At 46.5% G+C, this 22881-nt stretch overlaps 1 protein-coding gene across 1 annotated transcript in view; it reads left to right on the forward strand.

Annotated features, from left to right (window-relative positions):
- The window catches only part of LOC120017848 (methylcytosine dioxygenase tet3-B-like), an 86322-nt gene that overhangs the window by 31696 nt on the left and 31745 nt on the right, over positions 1-22881 (forward strand). The window contains exon 3 of the mRNA XM_038960812.1: positions 18397-18447. Coding sequence (XP_038816740.1) covers positions 18397-18447 — 51 coding nt within the window. The remainder of the gene's footprint in view (positions 1-18396; positions 18448-22881) is intronic.

Below are 22881 nucleotides of genomic sequence, written 5' to 3' on the forward strand. Positions count from 1 at the left end.
AACCACACTGCATAAGAAATGAACGGCATCTTCCCAAATCCCCTTCGTACTTATCAGGCGTCGGAACCTTGGGCTCACGGAAGGAAACCGCTCCAGAAGCGGCAGGTGAGAGGGGTGAAACAGGTGGTGGATGATCCGCCGGCAAACTGAGCTGATCCTGGATACTCGTCAAGCTAGCAGAGAAGTTCCGGACTGAAAACGCTATCTCCTGTAGCGCCGTGCTGTGTTGTCCCAATATCTTCTCCTGATGGGTAATGGCATGGCAAACGGAGTCCAGGTCCGCTGGGTTCATCCTTGGCCGGATCGTTCTGTCACGGTTTTCTAAAGTAGAACCCAGAAGCAGACCAGGACAAGGAGAGTAGGACGAAGGTGAGTATTTATTTACAAGTTTAAACGTAGAGGTAGAAAGATCCAGGTGGCGGAGCGGGCAGCGGAGGTGAGTTGATGGGAGTGAATAGGCAGATTCAAGGGAGTAACAGAAGCCACCGACGACCAGGCAGGAATGGGGTGAGTGTTCCGGGTGAATGACTGTAGACAGAACAAACGGAGGTAAGTTCAAGGCAAGCAAGACGTACAAAACAACAAAACAAACTCTATCAAACTGGAGGCTGATACGCTGGCACAACATACTGTTCATGGCTAACGATCCGGCAGGGAATGGATGTCAGGTCAGAGCTTATGAAGTGGAGGGGTGATGATCAGGACCAGGTGTGCAGATAGCTGATGGGATACAGGTGCGGGTAATCAGAGATCTCCCAACTAGCTACGTCGCCCGGCAACCAGACAGGGTGCGTTCCAGGACACCGGAAAAACACTCCAGGACAGAACACAGGCAAAAACAGACTCAGGAAGCGGGATTCGTGACAATCTGGCTCTGATGGAACGGTGCCAGGACCGGTTGATAACCTAGTACACATTGAAAAGGAGATATGTTAGTGTAGGAGTGGAGGAGGGAGTTTTGGGCCATTTCTACCCAGGGGATGAAAGCCACCCACTCCCCCGGCCGGTCCTGGCAATAGGACCGCAGAAACCTACCCACATCCTGGTTAACTCTCTCCACCTGCCTGTTACTCTCGGGGTGAAAACCTGAGGTGATGCTGACCGAGACCCCCAGGTGTTCCATAAACGCCCTCCAGACCCTAGACGTGAACTGGGGACCCCGATCAGAAACTATATTCTCAGGCACCCCGTAGTGCCGGAAGACGTGGGTGAACAGGGCCTCTGCAGTCTGTAGAGCCGTAGGGAGACCGGGCAAAGGAAGGAGACAGCAGGACTTAGAAAACCGATCCACAACGACCAGGATCGTGGTGTTTCCCTATGACGGAGGAAGAACCGTCACGAAATCCACCGATAGGTGTGACCACGGCCGTTGTGGAACGGGTAGGGGTTGTAATTTCCCTCTGGGCAGGTGTTTAGGTGCCTTGCACTGAGCGCACACCGAGCAGGAGGAAACATAAACCCTCACATCCTTAGCTAAAGTGGGCCACCAGTACTTCCCACTAAGACAGCGCACTGTCCGACCGATGCCAGGATGACCAGAGGAGGGTGACGTGTGAGCCCAACAGATCAAACGATCGCAGACATCAGACAGAACGTACAGCTGGACACTGGTTGGGAGTGGGCTCTGTACGTAACGCCCGCTCAATGTCTGCGTCCAGCTCCCACACCACCGGTGCCACCAGGTAAGAAGCCGGAAGTATGGTAGTGGGATCCGTGTACCGCTCCTCTGTGTCATACATCCGGGACAGTGTGTCTGCCTTAGCGTTCTGGGAACCTGGTCTGTAGGAAAGGGTGAAAACAAAACGGGTGAAAAACATGGCCCACCTTGTCTGATGAGGGTTCAGTCTCCTTGCCGCCCGGATGTACTCCAGATTGCGGTGGTCAGTCCAAATGAGGAAAGGGTGTTTAGCCCCCTCAAGCCAATGCATCCACGCCTTCAGAGCCTTGACAACAGCCAACAGCTCCCAATCCCCCACATCATAGTTTCGCTCCGCCGGGCTGAGCTTCTTCGAAAAAAAGCACAGGGGCTGAGCTTTGGTGGCGTACCCGAGCGCTGAGACAGCACAGCTCCTATCCCAGCCTCGGACGCGTCCACCTCTACTATAAATACCAAAGAGGGATCAGGATGAGCCAGCACGGGAGCCGAGGTAAACAGAGCCTTCAGGTGACCAAAAGCCCTGTCCGCCCCAGCTGACCACTGCAGTTGCACCGGTCCCCTCTTTAGCAAAGTGGTAATGGGAGCCGCTACCTGACCAAAGCTCCGGATAAACCTCCAGTAGTAGTTGGCAAACCCTTAAAACCGCTGCTCCTCCTATACCGTAGTTGCAGTTTTTATGCACGGCTGAAATGCGGTCCTTCTCCATCTCCACCCCTGTCGCAGACAGGCTGTACCCTAGGAAGGAGACGGACTGTTGGAAGAACAGACATTTCTCAGCCTTGACGTACAGGTCATGCTCCAACAGTCGACCAAGCCACCTTGCGCACCAGGGACACATGCCCGGCGCGTGTGGCGGAGTATATTAGAATGTCATCTATATACACCACTACACCCTGCCCGTCCCTGAAAATCTTGTCTACAAAAGGCATTCATCAACCCGTACGGCATGACAAGGTACTCATAGTGCCCTGAGGTGGTATTAAATGCCGTCTTCCACTCATCTCCCTCCCGGATACGCACTAGGTTGTAAGCGCTCCTGAGACCCAATTTTGTGAAGAAGCGCGCCCCGTGCAATGATTCTGTCACACTGGCTATGAGAGGCAGCGGGTAACTGTACTTTACTGTGATCTGATTTATACCTCGATAGTCAATACACAGGCGAGAGCCAAATCGGCATATTCAGGGGGGATGTGCATGGTGGAGACCTGGTTTGGACTCTCCACCGTAGTTGCACCTATGGAAACACCTACACACCTCCCTGAGCACTGACGTGACCATCCCTTGAGAGCCCCCTGTTTGCACGAAATAGTGTAGTCATGATCGGCCAACCAGGGACGCCCCAACACCACAGGAAACGCAGGTAAATCGTTCAGAAAGAGACTAATTCTCTCCCTATGATCCCCCTGCATTATCATACATAGTGGAGCTGTGACCTCCCTGATCAGTCCCGACCCTAAAGGACGACTATCTAAGGCATGTACAGGGAAGGGCACATCAACAGGAACAATAGGGAACCCTAATCTAATTGCAAATGAACGATAAATAAAGTTCCCAGCTGCACCTGAATCTACTAGCGCCTTATGCTGGGAATGCGGGGAAAACTCAGGAAATTCTATACATACACACAAGTGCGAAACAGGAAGCTCTGGGTGAGTCGGGTGCCTACTCACCTGGAATGATCCATCAGTGCCCTGCCTGCTGCCTCGACTCCCTGGAGAACCTCCCCAGCACCGACCAGCAGTGTGCCCTCTGCGGCCACAGGTGGTGCAGGAAATGGCCCCCCCTCCGGTCCCCCTCATAGCAGCACCTCCTAGCTCCATCGGCATCGGGTCTGACATGCTGGGGGATGGAACTGACGGACCTCGATCCGGACGTCCGCGGGAGGCCAACATGTTATCCAGCCTATTGGATAGGTCCACCAGCTGGTCAAAGGTAAGGGTGGTGTCCCTGCAGGCTAGCTCCCTACAAACGTCCTCGCATAGATCACACCTGTAGTGTTCGATCAGGGCCCGTTCATTCCATCCCGCGCCGGCGGCCAGAGTTCGAAAATCCAGAGCGAAGTCTTGTGCGCTCCTCATCCCCTGTCTGAGATGATACAAGCGTTCCCCTGCCGCTCTACCTTCAGGTGGATCATCGAAAACCGCCCGGAAGCGGTGGGTAAAATCCTCATAATTGTCCAACGTCGGTCCTTCCCTTCCCCAGACTGCGTTGGCCCATTCGAGTGCTCTACCAGTCAGACAGGAGATGAGGGCGTTTACACTCTCGCTTCCCGAAGGAGCTGGGTGAACGGTTGCCAGGTAGAACCCCAGCTGGAGTAGGAACCCCTGGCACCCGGGAGCCGTTCCATCGTATACCCTTGGGAACGCGAGCCGAATCCCACTGGATCCAGGTGAAGGAGGGGTGGACAGCAGTGTGGGTTGTTGTGGGAGCTGGGGTGATGATGATGGGGTTGCTGGAAAAACCCCTCTCTCCCATCGCTCCATGGTTTGCAGCACGCGATCCATGGCTGTGCCGAGACCTTGCAACATAGTTGCGTGCTGCTCCATAGGTAGAGGAGGGCTGTGTGCACCTGCTGACTCCATTGAAGGTGGGTGTTTCTGTCAAGGTGATGTGGGTAAGGCGGAGTCAGGCGCAGGACACAGAGATGAGTAATAATAGTAACTTTACTCAAAAATAATCTTCCAACAAGGTGAACGAAAATCCAGAATCACATAAACGAGACAACTGACAACAATAAACATGCACAAAACCATAATGGCTCCAGAGGGTTAAATAGGGAAATAATTCAAATGTAATGGGAACCAGGTGTGTACAATACAGACAAAACAAATGGAAAAATAAATGTAGATCGGTGGAGGCTAGAAAGCCGGTGACGTCGACCGCTGAACGCCGCCCGAACAAGGAGAGGCACCAAATTCGGCGGAAGTCGTGACAACCCAATTGTCTCGTTGAGCCAACACTCTTACAATAAAAATGGTAATAGCAGAGCAATGATTTTGTAACAGCTGAAATGTAGAGGCATTTTTCAAATATTTGAGACGTATTTTATTGAGTTTTTACCTGAAATGCAGTACCATTCTGTTACATTCTGAAATTGCCGGCTGCACTGAGCCACGTAGAACTATGGAAGGTCATCCCCACCACCTGAAGAAATGTACAAGGTCGATAGTAGATCATACAAAAAGGATATGTTTTTTCATTTTTAACATTGTGTGATGATTTCAGTGGTTTCAGTGGTTTTTCCTGATCTGGTAGGCTAACCTAACCAACTGAAGACACTAGTTGTAGGGTATGCTGTAAAAAAGGGTTTTATATCGGCTATTGTGGGACCGGTATTTTTTTCTAATCAGATCATATGTTTTTTGTTTTAAAAACTCCTGGCCCTCGGGAGGATGGAACTGCAACAATCTTGTACTTGTTCATATGAATTATATATAAAAACAATCACAGGGGTGGTCCTTTACACAGACAAAGAGACAACAACTGCCATTGGACAATAGAATTTCTAACAGGGCAGAGCTTGCTTTATGTGGAGTTGCGTCGTGTAGCCTTTGCACCGGTAATTAAAAAGTTATTCATACAGTACGACATCATTATTGTGTTGATTGATTAATTCCAGTCAATAATGTTTTATTAAAAAAGGCCTAGGAAGCCACCTGAAGTTGAAATATAAACCAAATTTGATCACATTTATATTTTCTCAGAACACAAATAAATGGGCCTATATTAGGCTATGAATACATAGCTTAGGCTATGAATACATGACTTTACCGCTTGGTTTCCCTTGACCAGGCCCAGATGGGATCAGAAGAGATCTAGGCTACCTGCAGCTTGTTATGTGCTGCAGTTGATCGGACAGATTCATGTGCATAAGTTGACAAATCATGAGGCATTTCAATGTATTTATTTTTTGGGGTGGCGAGTATGAGCTTCCATATAAAACAGCTCGTCGCTTGTCGCAGCTCCCCAGTGAATTCACTCATACTCTGAGTGTTCAAAACATTATGAACACCTTCTCTTTCCATAACACAGACTGCCCATGTGAAGGCTATGATCCCTTATTGATGCCACTTGTTAAATCCACTTCAATCAGTGTAGATGAAGGGAGGGGATAGGTTTAAGAAGTATTTTCAAGCCTTGAGACAATTGAGACATGGATTGTGTATGTGTGCCATTCAGAGGGTAATTGGGCAAGACAAAAGATTGAAGTGCCTTTGAATGGGGTATGTTAGAAGGTGCCAGGCGCACCGGTTTATGTCAAGAACCGCAACGCTGCTCGGTTTTTCCACGCTCAGCAGTTTCCTCTATGTATCAGGAATGGTCCACCACTCAAGGGACATCCAGCCAACTTGACACAACTGTGGGAAATATTGGAGTCAACATGGGCCAGCGTCCCTGTGGAATGCTTTCAACACCTTGACGAATTGAGGCAGTTCTGAGAACAATAACTCAATATTAGGAAGGTGTTCTTAATGTTTTGTATACTCAGTTTATATTATACCCAGGTTTTCAGTCTAAATTTGCTTTTACCACATGTAGGCCAAATGATTTGTATGATATTGATAAAAATGAAGCCTGACTTGTTGCAATGTTGTAAGGTAGGTCTACTGTACCTTTATATTCGTATGAGAGGGGTAGTAGGCCTAATAGTTCATTTTTGATAGCCTAACGTTACTTGATGAAGACATGCTGTTAGCAACTCTGTGTTTTTGTCTTTAAGCTGAAATGTATAGAGTGTAGCCTACAGATGAGACAATAACACCTTTAATCTCTACACATGCTTGTGAATTGTTGCATGATTCAAAACTGTAATGTGGTTTGGTTCTGTTATTCAAACCTGTAATATGTTTAAGATGAAAAGTCTCTTGCGTAGTTGAAGCATGCTGGCTAGTGGCTATACTGTGATACAGTATTTCATAGGGATATTTACAGTAAATGTCCGTTGCCAAGTACCGAACCCTCTCGCGGCACATAACGCTCCGTTGCTAATGTGATTTGAAAAGTTAATGTGCATACAGTGCATTTGCAGACCCCTTGACTTTTTCCACATTTTGTTACATTACAGCCTCATCAATCTACACACAATATCTGTCACGTTCCTGACCTGTTTTCTGTTGTTTTGTATGTGTGTAGTCGGTCAGGGCGTGAGTTGGGGTGGGCATTCTATGTTATGTGTATCTATGTTGGTTAATGGGTTACCTGATATGGTTCTCAATTCGAGGCAGGTGGTTTACGTTTCCTCTGATTGAGAGCCATATTAAGGTAGGTTGTTTCACATTGTTTGTTGTGGGTGGTTGTCTCCTGTGTTTGTATGTTGGTACCACATGGGACTGTATCGTTCGTTCGTTTTGTAGTCTGTACCTGTTCGTGCGTTCTTCGTTGTATGTAAGTTCTCATGTCCAGGTCTGTCTACGTCGTTTTGTTATTTTGTTAATTATCAAGTGTAGTTCGTTTTTTCGTCTTGTTTAATAAATTAAATCATTATGTCATCATACCTCGCTGCACATTGGTCTTCCGATCCCTCTCTCCTCTCCTCGTCCGAGGAGGAGGAAGAGCTAGAGTTTCGTTACAGAACCACCCACCTCTCAAGGATCAAGCAGCGGGGAAAAGGACAGCGACAGCAACATCAGAAATCCCAGGACTCCTGGACATGGGAGGAGATCTTGAACGGAGAAGGACCCTGGGCACAGGCTGGGGAGTATCGCCGCCCCAAAGCTGAGCTGGAGAAAGCGAAAGCTGAGCGGCGGCGATATGAGGAGGCAGCAAGGCAGCGCGACAGGTACGAGAGGCAGCCCCATAATTTTTTTGGGGGGGGGCTAGAGAGGAGTGTGGCTAAGCCAGGTAGCAGACCTGAGCGCACTCCTCGTGCTTATTATAAGCAACGCGTCACTGGTCAGGCACCGTGTTATGCGGTTAAGCGCACGGTGTCGCCAGTGCGTGCCCATAGCCCGGTGCGCTATAGGGCAGCCCCCCGAAAGTGTCGTGTGAGTGTGGGCATCCAGCCGGGGCGTATTGTGCCTGCTCAGCGCGTCTGGTCTCCGGTACGCAGTTTCGGTCCAGGGTATCCTGCGCCGGCTCTGCGTGCTGTGTCTCCGGGGCGCTGGGAGGGTGCAGTGCGTCCTATGCCTACACTTCGCTCGTACCGGGCAAATGTGGGAGTGGAGCCTAAGGGAGAGGTGCGCGTAGTAGGCACTAGATCTCCAGTGCTCATCCACAGCCCGGTTCAACCTGTGCCTGCACTCTGGAGGGTACGGGCTGGAATAGTACTCCAGCCTGGGGGAGTGGTGCAAAGGCTGCGCACCAGAGCTCCAGTGCTCCCCCACAGCCCGGTCCTTCAGGTGCCTCCTTTTAACATCAAGCCTCCTGTAGGTCTCTCCAGCCTGGTGGGTCCTGTGGCAGCCCCACGCACCAGGCTGTCTCTCCGTCTCCTCCCTACAGGTGTGCCAGTCTGTCCAGAGCCGCCTGCACTGCCAGTCTGCCCAGAACTGTCTGTCTGTCCCGAGCTGTCAGAGCTGCCCGTTTGTCCAGAGCCGTCGGCCAGCCAGGACCAGCCAGAGCCGTCCAGCCAGGACCAGCCAGAGCCGTCCAGCCAGGACCAGCCAGAGCCGTCCAGCCAGGACCTGCCAGAGCCGTCCAGCCAGGACCTGCCAGAGCCGTCCAGCCAGGACCTGCCAGAGCCGTCCAGCCAGGACCTGCCAGAGCCGTCCAGCCAGGACCCGCCAGAGCCGTCCAGCCAGGACCCGCCAGAGCCGTCCAGCCAGGATCCGCCAGAGCCGTCCAGCCAGGATCCGCCGTCCCTCAGCCCGGAGCTGCCGTCCCTCAGCCCGGAGCTGCCGTCCCTCAGCCCGGAGCTGCCGTCCCTCAGCCCGGAGCTGCCGTCCCTCAGCCCGGAGCTGCCGTCCCTCAGCCCGGTGCTGCCCCTTATTCCGGTGCTGCCCCTTATTCCGGTGCTGCCCCTTATTCCGGTGCTGCCCCTTATTCCGGTGCTGCCCCTTATCCCGGTGCTGCCCCTTAAATTAGGTGGGTTTAATAGTAGGGTGGTCATTGGGAGGGGGATAGGGAAGCTGGGATTGACTATGGTGGGGTGGGGACCACGCCCAGAGCCTGAACCACCACCGTGGTCAGATGCCCACCCAGACCCTCCCCTAGACTTTATGCTGGTGCGTCCGGAGTTCGCACCTTGAGGGGGGGGTTATGTCACGTTCCTGACCTGTTTTCTGTTGTTTTGTATGTGTGTAGTCGGTCAGGGCGTGAGTTGGGGTGGGCATTCTATGTTATGTGTATCTATGTTGGTTAATGGGTTACCTGATATGGTTCTCAATTAGAGGCAGGTGGTTTACGTTTCCTCTGATTGAGAGCCATATTAAGGTAGGTTGTTTCACATTGTTTGTTGTGGGTGGTTGTCTCCTGTGTTTGTATGTTGGTACCACATGGGACTGTATCGTTCGTTCGTTTTGTAGTCTGTACCTGTTCGTGCGTTCTTCGTTGTATGTAAGTTCTCATGTCCAGGTCTGTCTACGTCGTTTTGTTATTTTGTTAATTATCAAGTGTAGTTCGTTTTTTCGTCTTGTTTAATAAATTAAATCATTATGTCATCATACCTGGCTGCACATTGGTCTTCCGATCCCTCTCTCCTCTCCTCGTCCGAGGAGGAGGAAGAGCTAGAGTTTCGTTACAATACCCCATAATGACAAAGCAAAAATAGGTTTTTCAAAATTTTTGCAAATGTATACATTTACAAACATTTTAATATCACATTTACATAAGTATTAAGACCCTTTACTCAGTACTGTGTTGAAGCACCTTTGGCAGTGATTACAGCCTTGAGTCTTCTTGGGTATGACTCTACAAGCTTGGCACACCTGTATTTGGGGAGTTTCTCTCATTCTTCTCTGCAGATTCTCTCAAGCTCTGTCAGGTTGGATGGGGAGCATCGCTGCACAGCTATGTTCAGGTCTCTCCAGAGATGTTCGATCGGGTTCAAGTCCGGGCTCTGGTTGGGCCACTCAAGGACATTCAGAGACTTGTCCCGAAGCCACTCCTGCGTTGTCTTGCCTGTTGCTTAGAGTCATTGTCCTGATTACAACAAATACTTTTTTTGAGAATCCCTACTGTTGACCAATCACCGATGAATGGGCGTAGACTTTGGCGACCAACTTTAGCTTGCCTCGAGAAAATTTGCCTTCTGTCCTAACAGCTGAAAAAACCCTTTGAAGTCCAAAATGAACAAAAACGTCACAAAATGTCGTCATAATATATGCACTTTTCCAAACTGTTTCGACTGGGAAGGATGACATGAGTAACAACTAACCTACTCAGCCAACCCATCTGAGAGAGAGAGAAAGAGAAACAGAGAGCCAAGTTTATTAGACAGACAGACAGAAACCCAGAGGGAGGGTTTGGCTGTGACTAGGTATTTTTCCCACTGTAACGTTTCAGTTGAATTCTGTAGTTACTATGTAGTATGATCTGTCCCACGGACGTTCTGTAGTTACTATGTAGTATGATCTGTCCCACGGACGGTCTGTAGTTACTATGTAGTATGATCTGTCCCATGGACGGTCTGTAGTTACTATGTAGTATGATCTGCTCCATGGACGGTCTGTAGTTACTATGTAGTATGATCTGTCCCACGGACCGTCTGTAGTTACTATGTAGTATGATCTGTCCCACGGACGGTCTGTAGTTACTATGTAGTATGATCTGTCCCACGGACATTCTGTAGTTACTATGTAGTATGATCTGTCCCATGGACGTTCTGTAGTTACTATGTAGTATGATCTGTCCCACGGACGTTCTGTAGTTGCTATGTAGTATGATCTGTCCCACGGACGGTCTGTAGTTACTATGTAGTATGATCTGTCCCACGGACATTCTGTAGTTACTATGTAGTATGATCTGTCCCACGGACGTTCTGTAGTTACTATGTAGTATGATCTGTCCCACGGACGTTCTGTAGTTGCTATGTAGTATGATCTGTCCCACGGACGGTCTGTAGTTACTATGTAGTATGATCTGTCCCACGGACGGTCTGTAGTTACTATGTAGTATGATCTGTCCCACGGACGGTCTGTAGTTACTATGGAGTATGATCTGTCCCATGGACGGTTTGTAGTTACTATGTAGTATGATCTGTCCCACGGACGTTCTGTAGTTACTATGTAGTATGATCTGTCCCACGGACGTTCTGTAGTTGCTATGTAGTATGATCTGTCCCACGGACGGTCTGTAGTTACTATGTAGTATGATCTGTCCCACGGACGGTCTGTAGTTACTATGTAGTATGATCTGTCCCACGGACGGTCTGTAGTTACTATGGAGTATGATCTGTCCCATGGACGGTCTGTAGTTACTATGTAGTATGATCTGTCCCACGGATGTTCTGTAGTTACTATGTAGTATGATCTGTCCCACGAACGTTCTGTAGTTACTATGGAGTATGATCTGCTCCACGGACGGTCTGTAGTTACTATGTAGTATGATCTGTCCCACGGACGGTCTGTAGTTACTATGTAGTATGATCTGTCCCATGGACGGTCTGTAGTTACTATGTAGTATGATCTGTCGCACAGACATTCTGTAGTTACTATGTAGTATGATCTGTCCCACGGACGTTCTGTAGTTACTATGTAGTATGATCTGTCCCATGGACGTTCTGTAGTTACTATGTAGTATGATCTGTCCCACGGACGTTCTGTAGTTACTATGTAGTATGATCTGCTCCACGGACGTTCTGTAGTTACTATGTAGTATGATCTGTCCCATGGACGGTCTGTAGTTACTATGTAGTATGATCTGTCCCACGGACGTTCTGTAGTTACTATGTAGTATGATCTGTCCCACCGACATTCTGTAGTTACTATGTAGTATGATCTGTCCCACGGACGTTCTGTAGTTACTATGTAGTATGATCTGTCCCACGGACGTTCTGTAGTTACTATGCAGTATGATCTGCTCCATGGACGGTCTGTAGTTACTATGTAGTATGATCTGTCCCATGGACGTTCTGTAGTTACTATGTAGTATGATCTGTCCCACGGACGTTCTGTAGTTACTATGTAGTATGATCTGTCCCACGGACGTTCTGTAGTTACTATGTAATATGATCTGTCCCATGGACGTTCTGTAGTTACTATGTAGTATGATCTGTCCCATGGACGGTCTGTAGTTACTATGTAGTATGATTTGCTCCATGGACGTTCTGTAGTTACTATGTAGTATGATCTGTCCCATGGACGTTCTGTAGTTACTATGTAGTATGATCTGTCCCATGGACGTTCTGTAGTTACTATGTAGTATGATCTGTCCCACGGACGTTCTGTAGTTACTATGTAGTATGATCTGTCCCACGGACGTTCTGTAGTTACTATGGAGTATGATCTGTCCCACGGACGTTCTGTAGTTACTATGTAGTATGATCTGTCCCACGGACGGTCTGTAGTTACTATGTAGTATGATCTGTCCCACGGATGTTCTGTAGTTACTATGTAGTATGATCTGTCCCACGGACGTTCTGTAGTTACTATGTAGTATGATCTGTCACACGGACATTCTGTAGTTACTATGTAGTATGATCTGTCCCACGGACGGTCTGTAGTTACTATGTAGTATGATCTGTCCCACGGACGGTCTGTAGTTACTATGTAGTATGATCTGTCCCACGGACGTTCTGTAGTTACTATGTAGTATGATCTGTCCCACGGACGTTCTGTAGTTACTATGTAGTATGATCTGCTCCACGGACGTTCTGTAGTTACTATGTAGTATGATCTGTCCCACGGACGGTCTGTAGTTACTATGTAGTATGATCTGTCACACGGACATTCTGTAGTTACTATGTAGTATGATCTGTCCCACGGACGGTCTGTAGTTACTATGTAGTATGATCTGTCTCATGGACGTTCTGTAGTTACTATGTAGTATTATCTGTCCCACGGACGTTCTGTAGGTACTATGTAGTATGATCTGTCCCACGGACGTTCTGTAGTTACTATGTAGTATGATCTGCTCCACGGACGTTCTGTAGTTACTATGTAGTATGATCTGTCCCACGGACGGTCTGTAGTTACTATGTAGTATGATCTGTCTCGTGGACGGTCTGTAGTTACTATGTAGTATGATCTGCTCCATGGACGTTCTGTAGTTACTATGTAGTATGATCTGTCCCACGGACGTTCTGTAGGTACTATGTAGTATGATCTGTCCCACGGACGTTCTGTAGTTACTATGTAGTATGATCTGCTCCACGGACGTTCTGTAGTTACTATGTAGTATGATCTGTCCCACGGACGGTCTGTAGTTACTATGTAGTATGATCTGTCTCGTGGACGGTCTGTAGTTACTATGTAGTATGATCTGCTCCATGGACGTTCTGTAGTTACTATGTAGTATGATCTGTCCCACGGACGTTCTGTAGTTACTATGTAGTATGATCTGTCCCATGGACGGTCTGTAGTTACTATGTAGTATGATCTGTCCCACGGATGTTCTGTAGTTACTATGTAGTATGATCTGTCCCACGAACGTTCTGTAGTTACTATGTAGTATGATCTGCTCCATGGACGGTCTGTAGTTACTATGTAGTATGATCTGTCCCACGGACGGTCTGTAGTTACTATGTAGTATGATCTGTCCCATGGACGGTCTGTAGTTACTATGTAGTATGATCTGTCCCACGGACATTCTGTAGTTACTATGTAGTATGATCTGTCCCATGGACGGTCTGTAGTTACTATGTAGTATGATCTGTCCCATGGACGGTCTGTAGTTACTATGTAGTATGATCTGTCCCACGGACGTTCTGTAGTTACTATGTAGTATGATCTGTCCCATGGACGGTCTGTAGTTACTATGTAGTATGATCTGCTCCATGGACGGTCTGTAGTTACTATGTAGTATGATCTGTCCCACGGACGGTCTGTAGTTACTATGTAGTATGATCTGCTCCATCGACGGTCTGTAGTTACTATGTAGTATGATCTGTCCCACGGGCGGTCTGTAGTTACTATGTAGTATGATCTGCTCCATGGACGGTCTGTAGTTACTATGTAATATGATCTGTCCCATGGACTTTCTGTATGAGCCAATGTCTTGTGTTCGTCCTCTACATGGCTTTTCTGCCTCACTGCCTTTCGTGCAGAATTAAGGCCTTCACTTTTCCTCACGCCTGGTGTCTCAGGGTTAATTTGCAGTTTTAGGGTGCGTGTGCGTGCGCGTGCGTGCATGCGCGTGTGTGTGTGTAGTAGTAGTTAAAGTCGTCCATACCCTTAAAGGCTTCAGACTTTATGAAATCGATCTTCAGCTGTAGGCTACATGTCATTGTGACTGTAAAGGTCTGAGTATTGGTGAACATCTGAGAAAGCATTAGGCTATATGTTGTAGTGGTAACCAGTCCAACCCGTTGCAGATTATCTGACTTGGGCTTGTGCTGGCTGGTGTTGTCAGAAGGTTTTGCATTGTGTAACTAGTAATATCCATGGAGAAAATGACTGTTAGTGTAACCAGATGGCAGTTGATAGGTGTGTGTGATGCATAGTAAACGTGACTAGAAAACAACATGACCTGTTTTGAACACACACAGTCGGTCACTAGACCTAAATAGACAAACCTGTCCAACTACCTCAGACTGCTCTGATTAGTCACCCCCCCCCCCCCCCCCCACACACACACACACTCTCTCTCTCACTCTCTCTCTTTCTCTCTCTCTCACTAACTTTCTCTCTCTCCCTCTTTTTCTTTTTCTCTCTCTCTCCCCCTCTCTTTCTCTCCCTCTCCTTCTCTCCCTCTCACTCTCTCTTTCTATCTTTCTCTCTCTCTCTCCCCCTCTCTCTCTCTCCCCCTCTCTTTCTCTCCCTCTCCCTCTCTCCCTCTCACTCTCTCTTTCTATCTTTCTCTCTCACTCTGTCACAATCTACCTATAGCACTAGCTCTGTAATTAGTGATTGAGTCCAGACTTCACTTTAGCCTTGTCTGCATCTAGACTCTCCTCTTCTGTGAAATGTTACACCTCTCCTAACCTGCCTCAAAAACCACCTGTAGTTCAAGGTAATTCTACAAATGTACTATAACTATTTTTATTTTCCTCTGCACCTAGATGAAGTAAACAGCATATTATAAAGCATATTTTAGTGTTATTGTATGGACTGTTAAAGTAGAATTATGATTCTTATTAAAATGAGAACAGTAGTCTGTTAAACACTGACATATCGGAGTTGTACTTGCAATGTTGTCCTTTTAATTCATTGGTTTATCCATCACGAGAAGTATCCGTGTGTGTTTGTTTGTGGTTGGCATGCTGCCTGTTGCTAGTGGCTGTTATGAATACACTGATCAGCTGTTGTCTTAGTACCTGAGCTACGCCACACACACACACAACGCACACGGGGTTGGCTGGCTGAGGTGTCAGAGTGGTAGAGGGAGGCTGCCTGAGTTTGTTCCCCTGTCCTGGTATGGCCTCCGCCATGCCGACACCACATGGTCGTCTTTAGAGAGGAGAGAGGGAGGATAGAAGGGGCTGAGAAAGTGAGGGGAAAGGAAGAGAAGTTTCTGGGAGAGAGTGAAAGAGAGAAAAGGGGAGGATCTGAGTGAGAGAGAAACATATGTTTCCCATGCCAATAAAACCCTTTGAATTGAATTGAGAGAGAGAAAGAGAGAGAGAGAAAGAGAGAGAGAGAGAGAGACAGTGGCGGAATACCTGACCACTGTGACTGACCCAAACTTAAGGAAAACTGACTATGTACAGACTCAGTGAGCATAGCCTTGCTATTGAGAAAGGCCGCCATAGTTAGACATGGCTCTCAAGAGAAGACAGGCTATGTGCACACGGCCCAAAAATGAGGTGGAAACTGAGCTGTACTTCCTAACCTTCAACCAAATGTATGACCATATTAGATTACACAGATCCACAAAGAATTCGAAAACAAACCCAATTTTGATAAACTCCCATATCTACTGGGTGAAATACCACAGTGTGCCATCACAGCAGCAAGATTTGTGACCTGTTGCCACAAGACAAGGGCAACCAGTGAAGAACAAACACTATTGTAAATACAACCCATATTTATGTTCATTTATCCTCCCTTTTGTACTTTAACTATTTGCACATCTCTACAACACTGTATATAGACATAATATGACATTTGAAATGTCTTTATTCTTTTGGAACTTCTATGAATACAAATCGCTTTCTATACATGATAACTTTTTGTATTTTTCTTGTCTTCAAATCCCTGCCAAAAGTCAGGTGACCTAAGTGCTTCCGAATATGGAGTTGCAGGTCATGTTTGCGCATATCTCTCCTATGTGCAAATCTTTAAGGCAGTCATTTTACTTAAGGCCCTCGATTTACAAATACAAATCAAAAGGTGTTTGTTTGTGGATAGTGATTTACATTTGTGGAAAGTGATTTACATTTGTGGAAAGTGATTTACATTTGTGGATTGGTGATTTACATTTGTGAATACATGTGGCATAATATTGATCCCATATAGGCCCTCTGGTAAAATGTGCCACTAATCCTGTAGACCAGGAAGTAGAGAGTTGCAGGAGCTGAACCACGGCGTGCTGCTGCTACACTTCTAAAATTGAAGTCAACCACCTGACTGTTTTTGGCGTTTCACACTGCTGGGTCATGTTCATTATGATATGCCACAGAAAACCCCTGAAAAGATTTTGCAATGGAAAACAAAAATGAGGGCTCATTGTACAAGTGGAGCTGGTCCCTACTTGTTTCAGTCCGTTTTCTTCCGTATGGTGCCTAATGAACACGAACAAGCATGAAAAGTATGTTATGGTTTAGGGTGGATTAGATTCTGTCATGTTATGCTTTAGGGTGGATTAGATTCTGTCATGTTATGCTTTAGGGTGGATTAGATTCTGTCATGTTATGCTTTAGGGTGGATTAGATTCTGTCATGTTATGGTTTAGGGTGGATTAGATTCTGTCATGTTATGGTTTAGAGTGGATTAGATTATGTCATGTTATGGTTTAGGGTGGATTAGATTATGTCATGTTATGGTTTAGGGTGGATTAGATTCTGTCATGTTATGCTTTAGGGTGGATTAGATTATGTCATGTTATGGTTTAGGGTGGATTAGATTATGTCATGTTATGGTTTAGGGTGGATTAGATTCTGTCATGTTATGCTTTAGGGTGGATTAGATTATGTCATGTTATGGTTTAGGGTGGATTAGATTATGTCATGTTATGGTTTAGGGTGGATTCTGTCATGTTTTGTGTATATTGGTTGGAGAAGTAACAGTTTAGAGAAATCACAGCCAGAAAACAGAGTTTAGATAATATCTTTCTGTATCGTTATAAAACAAATACTTTAAATCGTTTTTTTTAACAAGATGCTTTCTCACAGCTTTATGACAAAGAGTTGATAAAAAGCAAGCATAAGGAGACTACAGAGGCTAGGACAAGTGTTTGCTGTTTGAACTGATATCAGGTGACTTGGAGGAATCGTTGGAGCTGTGACTGATGCTAGACAGACAGGAGTGTGTGCTTTGCATTACAGTCAGGGTTCATTAAGATGCAAAACAATTAATCCAGGGATATGTACTTGTCTCTCATGCGATATCATCTCAGGGTAATTAGATTTTCTGTCTAACGCTGATCCTTTCCACCGCCATATGAATAGAATAGAATACATGCATTAGGCCTCATTTAATTAATAAACTATTCCATCATGTTGTATTAGCCATTTATAAACAGCTCTTTAAATAACTTGTTTCCCACACCCAGTGTGTGAATGGCATTTAAAGGGTTATTATCACAGCCAGACCCAGCTCAGAACTGTCTGTCCTCAGCTCCAGTCCGATGCGTGTGGATTGTCCGGTCCACAGTTTGCGTGTTTCTCCATGTGTAGGGGCTAGGGTAAAAGCCTACATAGCAGCTTCTTTGTTTAGGAGGGACTAGGCATGGGAGATCATTTACAAGCCGCTAACGCCCTCACCCCATTGGCTGACGGGGCTCAGTCTGCGTCTGCGAGAGGCATGCAGTGTGAGCGTGTGTCTGTGTGTGTATGTCTGTGTGTTTATGTGTGTGAATGTGTGCGTGTCTGCGGCAGCAGCAACTGTTCTCTACACAGCGTCTGTCTTGCAGGCAGGCAGGCAGGCAGCCTCTCTCTGCTCTGGCGATGGTAGTAGAGAGCTCAGCTCTCCTCTCAGAGACTGATGTAGTAGTAGTCAGCTATACTTCTATCTAGAGGCTGAGGGGCACAAAGCAAATCAAGATGGCCACCGGTACCTTGTAGGAATATAATGCTACCCAAACTGGAGGCTCTGTCTCTGAGGACAGACAAGGTAAAGCTGCCTGAGCCGTTAGCCCTGGAGTCTATTGTCTAGCTCCAGACAGATAGTGATACAGTACAGTAGCCTAGCAGGAGACTAGCCGTGGCTGTTGGGCTGCTGGTTTCAGGATGCCAGGATACAAACAATGTACTGTATGAAAGGTGCTTTACAGTGGAATGTATTATTATTATGATGACTATCTCTAATGTTTAGCTGTGTTTTGTGTACTGTGTTTGTATTTGGAAACAGTTTCAGGATACAATTATTGTTACTATTTGTGTTGGGCTGTGCAACCTCTAAATCACTAACGACGTGTGTGTGTGTGTGTGTGTGTGTGTGTGTGTGTGTGTGTGTGTGTGTGTGTGTGTGTGTGTCTGTGTCTGTGTCTGTGTCTGTGTCTGTGTCTGTGTCTGTGTGTGTTGTGTGGGGTGGGGTTGTGTTTTCTAGGTGGGGTGCAAGGACGTGGCCAAACCAGCATTAAAGAAACCAGTTTCCACGGTAACAGACACCCTTCTCTTTTTTAGCCATGGTAGTGCAAGGGTCCTTCTGTGTCCTTCTTTCTTTCTCTCTCTCTCATTTTTTTTACAGTCATGTGTCTGCACCTGCTGTTCCTCAGAGAGAGGGGAGAAGTAGAGTGTTGGTAGTCATTAACAGGCTAGACTCACTGGTAGTAGTAGTAGTTGTAGTAGTAGTAGTAGCAGCAGCAGTAGTAGTAGTAGTAGTAGTTGTAGTAGGAGCAGCAGTAGTAGTAGTAGTAGCAGAAGTTGTTGTTGTAGTAGTAGTAGTAGTAGTAGTAGCAGCAGCTGTAGTAGTAGTAATAGTAGTAGTAGTAGTAGCAGCAGCAGCTGTAGTAGTAGTAATAGTACTAGTAGTAGTAGCAGCAGCAGCTGTAGTAATAGTAGTAGTAGTAGTAGTAGTAGTTGTTGTTGTTGTTGTAGTAGTAGTAGGTGGTGTAGTAGGTGTTGTAGGTGTTGTAGTAGTTGTTGTAGTAGTAGTAGGTGGTGTAGTAGGTGTTGTAGTAGTTGTTGTAGTAGTAGTAGGTGGTGTAGTAGGTGTTGTAGTAGTTGTTGTAGTAGTAGTAGGTGGTGTAGTAGGTGTTGTAGGTGTTGTAGTAGTTGTTGTAGTAGTAGTAGGTGGTGTAGTAGGTGTTGTAGGTGTTGTAGTAGTTGTTGTAGTAGTAGTAGGTGGTGTAGTAGGTGTTGTAGGTGGTGTAGTAGGTGTTGTAGTAGTAGTAGGTGGTGTAGTAGGTGTTGTAGGTGTTGTAGTAGTTGTTGTAGTAGTAGTAGGTGGTGTAGTAGTTGTTGTAGGTGTTGTAGTAGTTGTTGTAGTAGTAGTAGGTGGTGTAGTAGGTGTTGTAGGTGGTGTAGTAGTTGTTGTAGTAGTAGTAGGTGGTGTAGTAGTTGTTGTAGGTGTTGTAGTAGTTGTTGTAGTAGTAGTAGGTGGTGTAGTAGTTGTTGTAGTAGTAGTAGGTGGTGTAGTAGTTGTTGTAGGTGTTGTAGTAGTTGTTGTAGTAGTAGTAGGTGGTGTAGTAGTTGTTGTAGTAGTAGTAGGTGGTGTAGTAGTTGTTGTAGGTGTTGTAGTAGTTGTTGTAGTAGTAGCAACAGCAGCAGCTGTAGTTGTAGTTGTAGTTGTTGTTGTTGTAGTAGTTGTTGTAGTAGTAGTAGGAGTAGTTTTTGTTGATGTAGTAGTAGTAGTAGCAGCAGTAGCAGTAGTAGTAGTAGTAGTAGTAGTGGTGGTAGTAGTAGCAGCAGTAGCAGTAGTAGTAGTAGTAGCAGAAGCAGTAGTAGTAGTAGTAGTAGTAGTAGTAGTAGTAGTCATAGTGTTTGCGTGAGCCTGTTTGATTCTGTTTTAGCCTGATTGGCTGGTAGAAGGATTATTATTAGTAGCTGCAGTGTTTTTTATGTAGTTATAGTATTATTAGTAGCTGCAGTGTTTGTTGTAGTTATAGTATTATTAGTAGCTGCAGTGTTTGTTGTAGTTATAGTATTATTAGTAGTTGCAGTGTTTGTTGTAGTTATAGTATTATTAGTAGCTGCAGTGTTTGTTGTAGTTATAGTATTATTAGTAGCTGCAGTGTTTGTTGTAGTTATAGTATTATTAGTAGCTGCAGTGTTTGTTGTAGTTATAGTATTATTAGTAGCTGCAGTGTTTGTTGTAGTTATAGTATTATTAGTAGCTGCAGTGTTTGTTGTAGTTATAGTATTATTAGTAGCTGCAGTGTTTGTTGTAGTTATAGTATTATTAGTAGTTGCAGTGTTTGTTGTAGTTATAGTATTATTAGTAGCTGCAGTGTTTGTTGTAGTTATAGTATTATTAGTAGCTGCAGTGTTTGTTGTAGTTATAGTATTATTAGTAGCTGCAGTGTTTGTTGTAGTTATAGTATTATTAGTAGCTGCAGTGTTTGTTGTAGTTATAGTATTATTAGTAGCTGCAGTGTTTGTTGTAGTTATAGTATTATTAGTAGCTGCAGTGTTTGTTGTAGTTATAGTATTATTAGTAGCTGCAGTGTTTGTTGTAGTTATAGTATTTGTGCTTCGCTCTGTTTAGTCTGTGTGTGTGACTCTTTGAAGTTGAGTTCAGCGCGGAGACCGAGAGGAAGGCTGCGCTCTATGAATGAAAAGAATACTATGCACAGAACTTCAGAGAAACACACACACACACACACACACACACACACACACACACACACACACACACACACACACACACACACACACACACACACACACACACACACACACACACACACACACACACACACACACACACACACACACACACACAGCCCAGGAAGGAAGCCTGTTTTTTATGTCTTATCGTAAGCGCAGCACACCGTGGAACAGTTTTAGTAAGACTGTAGTCTGGTTTTGAAGATGTTTTTGAGGATTATCAGAGTTGCAAGCAGCCTAAGAGCTACTTTATCAGGAATGACTTTTGAAGAGAAGGTGAGGGAGGAACACTGAGAGAAGGTGAGGAAGGAAAAATTGAGAGAAGGTGAGGGAGGAACATTGAGAGAAGGTGAGGGGGGAACATTGAGAGAAGGTGAGGGAGGAACACTGAGAGAAGGTGAGGGAGGAAACATTGAGAGAAGGTGAGGGAGGAACATTGAGAGACGGTGAGGGATGAACAGAGAGAAGGTGAGGGAGGAACAGAGAGAAGGTGAGGGAGGAACAGAGAGAAGGTGAGGGAGGAACATTGAGAGAAGGTGAGGGAGGAACAGAGAGAAGGTGAGGGAGGAACAAAGAGAAGGTGAGGGAGGAAACATTTAGAGAGGGTGAGGGAGGAACATTGAGAGAAGGTGAGGGAAGAACAGAGAGAAGGTGAGGGAGGAACAGAGAGAAGGTGAGGGAGGAACATTGAGAGAAGGTGAGGGAGGAACATTGAGAGAGAGAAGGTGAGGGAGGAAGAAGGTGAGGGAAGAAGAGAGAGAAGGTGAGGGAAGAACATTGAGAGAAGGTAAGGGAGGAACAGAGAGAGAAGGTGAGGGAGGAACATTGAGAGAAGGTGAGGGAGGAACAGAGAGAAGGTGAGGGAGGAACAGAGAGAAACAGAGAGAAGGTGAGGGAGGAACAAAGAGAAGGTGAGGGAGGAAACATTTAGAGAAGGTGAGGGAGGAACATTGAGAGAAGGTGAGGGAGGAACAGAGAGAAGGTGAGGGAGGAAAAATTGAGAGAAGGTGAGGGAGGAACATTGAGAGAAGGTGAGGGGGGAACATTGAGAGAAGGTGAGGGAGGAACACTGAGAGAAGGTGAGGGAGGAAACATTGAGAGAAGGTGAGGGAGGAACATTGAGAGACGGTGAGGGAGGAACAGAGAGAAGGTGAGGGAGGAACAGAGAGAAGGTGAGGGAGGAACAGAGAGAAGGTGAGGGAGGAACATTGAGAGAAGGTGAGGGAGGAAAAATGTTGAGAAGGCGAAGGGGGAACAGAGAGAAGGTGAGGGAGGAACATTGAGAGAAAGTGAGGGAGGAACATTGAGAGAAGGTGAGGGAGGAACATTGAGAGAAGGTGAGGGAGGATCATTACGAGAAGGTGAGGGAAGAACAGAGAGAAGGTGAGGGAAGAAGATTGAGAGAAGGTGAGGGAGGAACAGAGAGAGAAGGTCAGGGAAGAACATTGAGAGAAGGTGAGGGAAGAACAGAGTGAAGGTGAGGGAGGAACAGAGAGAAGGTGAGGGAGGAACATTGAGAGACGGTGAGGGAGGAACAGAGAGAAGGTGAGGGAGGAACAGAGAGAAGGTGAGGGAGGAACATTGAGAGAAGGTGAGGGAGGAACAGAGAGAAGGTGAGGGAGGAACAGAGAGAAGGTGAGGGAAGAACAGAGAGAAGGTCAGGGAGGAACAGAGAGAAGGTGAGGGAAGAACAGAGAGAAGTGAGGAGGAACAGAGAGAAGGTGAGGGAGGAACAGAGGAAGGTGAGGGAGGAACATTGAGAGACGTGAGGGAGGAACGAGAGAAGGTGAGGGAGGAACAAGAGAAAGGTGAGGGAGGAACATTGAGAGGAGGTGAGGGAGGAACATTGAGAGAAGGTGAGGGAAGAACAGATAGAAGGTGAGGGAGGAACATTGAAAGAAGGTGAGGGAGGAACAGAGAGAAGGTGAGGGAGGAACAGAGAGAAGGTGAGGGAAGAAACATTTAGAGAATGTTGAGGGAGGGACATTGAGAGAAGGTGAGGGAGGAACATAGAAGGTGAGGAGGATAGAGAGAAGGTGAGGGAGGAACAGGGAAGGTGAGGAGAACAGAAAGGTGAGGGAGGAACAGAGTGAAGGTGAGGGAGGAACAGAGAGAAGGTGAGGGAGGAACATTGAGAGACGGTGAGGGAGGAACAGAGAGAAGGTGAGGGAGGAACAGAGAGAAGGTGAGGGAGGAACAGAGAGAATGTGAGGGAGGAACATTGAGAGAAGGTGAGGGAGGAACATTGAGAGAAGGTGAGGAG

The sequence above is a fragment of the Salvelinus namaycush genome, chromosome 22 (assembly GCF_016432855.1).
Source record: "Salvelinus namaycush isolate Seneca chromosome 22, SaNama_1.0, whole genome shotgun sequence".
Lineage (NCBI taxonomy): Eukaryota > Metazoa > Chordata > Actinopteri > Salmoniformes > Salmonidae > Salvelinus > Salvelinus namaycush.